Source organism: Branchiostoma floridae, chromosome 10 (assembly GCF_000003815.2).
Source record: "Branchiostoma floridae strain S238N-H82 chromosome 10, Bfl_VNyyK, whole genome shotgun sequence".
NCBI lineage: Eukaryota > Metazoa > Chordata > Leptocardii > Amphioxiformes > Branchiostomatidae > Branchiostoma > Branchiostoma floridae.
The window spans coordinates 12,990,806-12,996,044 of NC_049988.1; the positions used below are offsets into that span (position 1 = coordinate 12,990,806).

Consider the following 5,239-nt stretch of genomic DNA (forward strand, 5'->3'; position numbering starts at 1 on the left):
AGGAGGGTCACCCGTGCCTTTATGTACACATTTCAATGTGCCAAGGCTTGGCCTGCGTCTCCCCAAGACAACATATGACGGCGCAGACAGCGCAAGGTAGGAACTTGTACGGCAGGTTTTCCCTCTTTCTCTGTGTTTTTAGGGTCAGTTGTTGAAACCGTTGTGATCTAACTACACGAAGAGGTATTTTCTTACCTAAAGTATAGGAGTGTTGCCGGAAATCAGGCTAAAATTTATTTGGGAACTTATACAGAACATCAAACTCCAGTAAAAAATGTAGATTAAAGTGTGCTACAAGATCAGTCTTACTTTTGCTCCATTTTGCAGAATTATCCCAGGAGTAAGGTTTACAGGATCACGATATGTTATTCACTAGATAACAGCCTGTGAATAATGTAATTTCTTTTTTATTCACAAGAACGTCCAGTCAATTCATCTCTAATAGTTCTCCACTCGAATGAGGACTTGTTTTTGCCTGCTCAACGTATCAAAAGCAAATCTAACATCTATGAAAAGTAACATTATTTACGTGATCATATTTTTACTGCAATAATGGGCATTATAAACTGTCAAAGTGTAATGTAACATTTAGTCCAGTATTATTTTCTCATTGTAAATTATTTCCTTGTCACTATAACATTACAGGTTGCCTGCAGACAAGACCACTGGCAGGTTAAATCAGGCCTCAGAAAAGTGCTCCTGTCTGTTTAAATTCTGCTGAAGGTAGTCCAAGAAGCAGACATGAAGATAACTCAAGTGTTAGCAGTGCTATCTGCAGTTCTATTGGCCCACTGTACACAGTTTGAGGACATGGACAAGAAAATATTTCAGGGTGAGGATGGACAGTCAGTCGTTGTCCTGGACAATGTCTTGTCAAAAGCCGCTGTGGATGCGTTGTACCAGTACACTTACTCAATGTTTGCCCAGTGGGAGTACACACACGTCACCTCATCACCGGAGATGTTTGAGAAACCTCCTTTCATATCCCCGCTGTCGGGAGAGATGATCATGAAGACGTCGTTATGGGAGGCAGTCGAAGATACCTTGGAAAAGTTGGCGGGGAAACAGGAGTACTATCCGTACGACATCCACGCGACAATTCTGCGTAGATATGACAGGCTACAGCCAAAGGTTCACTGTGAGGAAGGGGAGTTCATGGCAAAAATGTACCTCAGTCACTACGTTGGTAAAAACGACTACGGTCACCTGACGCTGTACAATGGCAAACACGAAAATCTTACGGAAACCTTGACAGCTGTACACCCAAAACATGGTCGTTTGGTAATTTGGCCATGTGCCGTGCCAGCAATTGAACATCCTCCCTCCATGGGATACAAGCAGATGATACATGCGCTAACTCTGAAGATAACTACAAGCAAAGAAAAGTTTGGGGAGTACGAGAAAAAGGTGCAAGGGTTCAAGTTGCTGAGTGGTGAAAATGAGAAAGCTCCCTTTGCTTTGAGTCAAGGAGTAAAATTACAGAAGGAAGTCACAGACTTGGACTTGGACAAGTTGCAGACGCAAAGGTGTGTATAAGGAAAAATTCGCTTTTTCTAGAGTGCCTTTTTAATAAACTGGTATGTTAAAACATCAGATAGATTTACAGTGTGAATGTCATATATAGACTAGACAACTTTTACCTTTTTTGTTATCAATTGTCCCAATGCAGTTAGTCTTGGGTAACATTATGAGTTTGAGAATCTTTAAAGGCAGAAAACATGTTTTAAGACCAGTTTTGCACAGAGGTTGACTGTTAAAAGGCATAAAATGGTATCATGTTGAACAGTCAGCTTGAATACCTCAGAATCTTTGAGATGAAAAATGTTGATCATTGTGTGGTGTTGCCTATGATGGGCGGAGGTATGTAAACCTAAGGAAGCTTTGTCAAACAAACACTGTTCAGAACTATGTTTAGCTGGTAAACTCTGTGGGGTGTTGAATAACTCTAGTCAGTGACAGAAAATCCACATACAGTTGTATATTATAAAAAACTAAAGTCATGCTTCGGTTGCACCGAAAGGAAGATGCAGTGAGCTAATACTGAATTTGCTCTCAAGATGTGACAAACCACCAAATCATATAATGATTATTATACTATGATATTGGAGCTTGTCACTGAAATGGCAATACCTATTTTGTAATTAATAATATCTAATTCGACAAACCATGAAGTGTCATTGCTACTATCTAACCTGACTGATGAGTTTTGTCTTGTTGTAGGTTCTATGACAGTAGAGGGCGTGTGATCGCGGTCTATGATGGTGTGTTTGGAGATGAAGACCTGGAGTCCCTCCACTCCTACCTGAACAGCATGTTCCAGAACCTGATATTCAGCCCACATGACACTGAGCTGTTAGAAGACAACGACAACGTCCAGTGGATCACAAACTTTAATGTATGGCACACTCTAGGGTCTGCCTAAACACCTCAAACTATCTTAAATGGCTCTAACATGCTGTGTACATGGGGCTATGACCTTGTGTGACGCTCAGAATACTGTCGTCTGTAGACTAAAGAAGGCATCAAGAACTTCTCCATGCAGACTCCTAACACAGACGATCCAACATGATGGCCAGACATTGCCTCGATCTTGAAACTGGCAGACAAACTACAAACGTTGAACTTGCTGCATTTTTTAAATTCATAAATGTATAAGCAATCATTCAGAGTGCCACACAAGGTTGTTGCATTGAATACACTGCATATTAGAGCCATTTAAGGTCATTTGAGGTATTTAGGCAGACCACAAACTCTACAACTGTCTAGATATGACAGAAAAACAATTATTATCCGAGCAACAGTTGATAATATCATGAAACTGTCTAATGAGAAAAGTTATTTTTCACATTCGGCATTTACTACAGCCCTACTGATATGACAAACTTTGAAATTTGCATGACCCTCCCACAAGGCTTTAGATAAGATCATGAATCCTATTTCTTGTTATTATTGTATATATAGGACTCCATTGTGTTTATCAATATCACACACAGGTTGAGAGTTTTGTGAAGAGTAGGGTGTGGAATGTTGTCAGCCACGTTGCAGACCACGTTAGCAACGCGACAAACTGGTATCCGTACGACGTGGCGATGAATGTGATTCGCAGCGCAGACTACACCAGGATCCACGAGGACTGTGAGGTTCATGAGTTTGAGTACACCTTCCTGCTGTATCTCAACAAGGACTGGGAGGTGAGTTCATCATTGTGACATCTATTAGCCTTTGGGTGATCGGACCCGCAGTCGGGCTGGTACCTTGCGTGATAAGGAATACAACATGTTGTATTCTATATGTAATGTCATAAGTATTGACTGAGTACAAGTGTATTTACCATAGCCATTCCCTTAGAAGTTAAAGCACAGTGTCACACAGTTATACACAATGGTAGGCTGAGTAAGAAGCTAATAAATGCTTCCTTTCTTCCCAGTCCAACAAGTACGGAGAGACGGTGTTTGTAGAGCAGGTTAGCGATGACATGTGGCACGGCAAGCTTGGACCGGGGAGCGAGCAATATGAGATGGTGGCTGCAGTACGACCGCGCTACGGCAGGATTGTCATTTTTAGGGTATGCTGCGTTTATGTCATTTTATTTATAGAATTTATGTTTGTTGATGTCCCCACAATCATTATGTTGATCATTATGGCATAGTCTTTATCTAACATCCTATCAGAAGCTAGGTACTCATTTTAACCTGAGTGAAGTGAGGAAAGTTGTGTAAAATGCCTTTCCCAAAGGAACAAGATTGGTGACACGGCATGGTTCAAACCCGGACCTCTTGGGACTGAGCCCAATGCACTGCCGATTATGCCATGTAATCTCACTACTGTCTATGTTTTAGAATAAAACTGTAACGTTGTGATCTTTGGGTTATTTCTTTCATGTAATGATCATCACAATTTAGAAAAGCAGGCTAATATTGTTGCTAAAGGCTCAGGCTGTGTTCTTTGTTTTATCCTAGAACATCATTCCGCACTCCGCGCGGCCTCCGGTCGGCACGTTTGACGGAGCCCGCTACACTTTCGCGGTGAAAGTCTCCCAGACGCGTACGAGAGCAATGGCCAAGACCCTGCGGGAAAGCCTGGAGTTCGGTGGAGAGGGGCAGGAGGAACTTGTGGAACAACTCCTGAGGGGAGAATTTGATCACCCAAGACAAGGTGGGCTATGTAGTCTCATATAATCTCCAGGCAGATCTACTAGTGGCATAAGGAGTTTAGCTAAAACACTCGGTGGTTCTGAACACTCCTTGGCTAGCTAAACTCCTTAATATGCCACCAGTAGATCTGCCTGGAGATTAGTCTCATATTTTATCCATGCAGATCTTCGATTTCCTGTGGTAAAATCATTGCTACCGAATAAGGCTGCTGTGGCTCATTGACACAGTAACAATTTTGCCACAAGAAGATTTTGGAGATAACTCTTTTTCAGTGTTTACAAGTTACAGTGAGGCATAGTCACATGAAGAACTCATTGATTATCTCTGCCCAGGCTAAAAAGTTAAAGCTAAAGTTGCCCAACATGACAGAACAAGGAGGCAAGGACGCCATCCTCCCTGATCAGAAGATGCATTGGGCCTGGCACCTATCTCAGTGTCAAAGCCCTGGGCCAAGCACACATAGGCGCAAACACTACAGCAGGGGGCTAGTCCACTGGTAGTGTAGTGTGTTTAGCTTCCATACTCTTGTACCATGTACCATTTTTAAGAGTCTTTGGTATGACCCGGCTACAGCATCCAGTCTGCCTTGGTGGACCTGACTGCACGTTGCTTAAATTCCGAGATCAAGGAATCTGGTGTATCACGGTCGTAGCCTCTTTGCCCAGGCACTATGACTAAAAGTGTAACCTCTCACAAGTTGTTTGTTTGTTTGTTTACCAGATGTACCAGCTGACTTCTTGGACAACAAGCTACAGGAGACACAGGAACATAAGAAGAACTTCATACAGGAAATCCGAGAAAAGGCAGAGGACATGCTGATGGCTAAAGCTTAGCTGCTAGATATAGAATACAACACGGTGTATTCTGTATCACCCGTGGTACCAGGCTAATGGCGTAGGATTGCCCAAAGGCCGGAGGGCTAGGACCACAGGTGATTCGAAATACATCTTGTATTTTCATCTATGTCAAACCCACCTGAGAGAACACAATTATCATGTTTTGATGCAGAATGCACCAGAAGTTTCGTGCCCTGGAACAAAAATTGTTCAACAGCAATTCCAACGTTCGAATCAAGTATCAAATTT

The 5,239-nt window shown here is 42.3% G+C and overlaps 1 protein-coding gene across 3 annotated transcripts; it reads left to right on the top strand.

Moving 5' to 3' along the window:
• Window positions 1-64: 64 nt before the first annotated feature.
• On the top strand, window positions 65-5,233 carry LOC118424634. 3 transcript variants are annotated; one of them, XM_035833287.1, is made up of 7 exons: window positions 65-96; window positions 646-1,526; window positions 2,221-2,395; window positions 2,994-3,191; window positions 3,428-3,565; window positions 3,960-4,155; window positions 4,875-5,233. In XM_035833287.1, the coding sequence occupies exons 2-7, from the start codon at window positions 742-744 to the stop codon at window positions 4,985-4,987; spliced, it is 1,605 nt and encodes a 534-aa protein (XP_035689180.1). In that variant the 5' UTR covers window positions 65-96; window positions 646-741; the 3' UTR covers window positions 4,988-5,233. The 3 variants fall into 3 exon arrangements, with proteins under 3 accessions (XP_035689180.1, XP_035689183.1, XP_035689181.1); XM_035833290.1 differs by having other exon boundaries at window positions 88-106; XM_035833288.1 differs by lacking the exon at window positions 65-96 and adding an exon at window positions 110-183.
• Window positions 5,234-5,239: the final 6 nt, after the last annotated feature.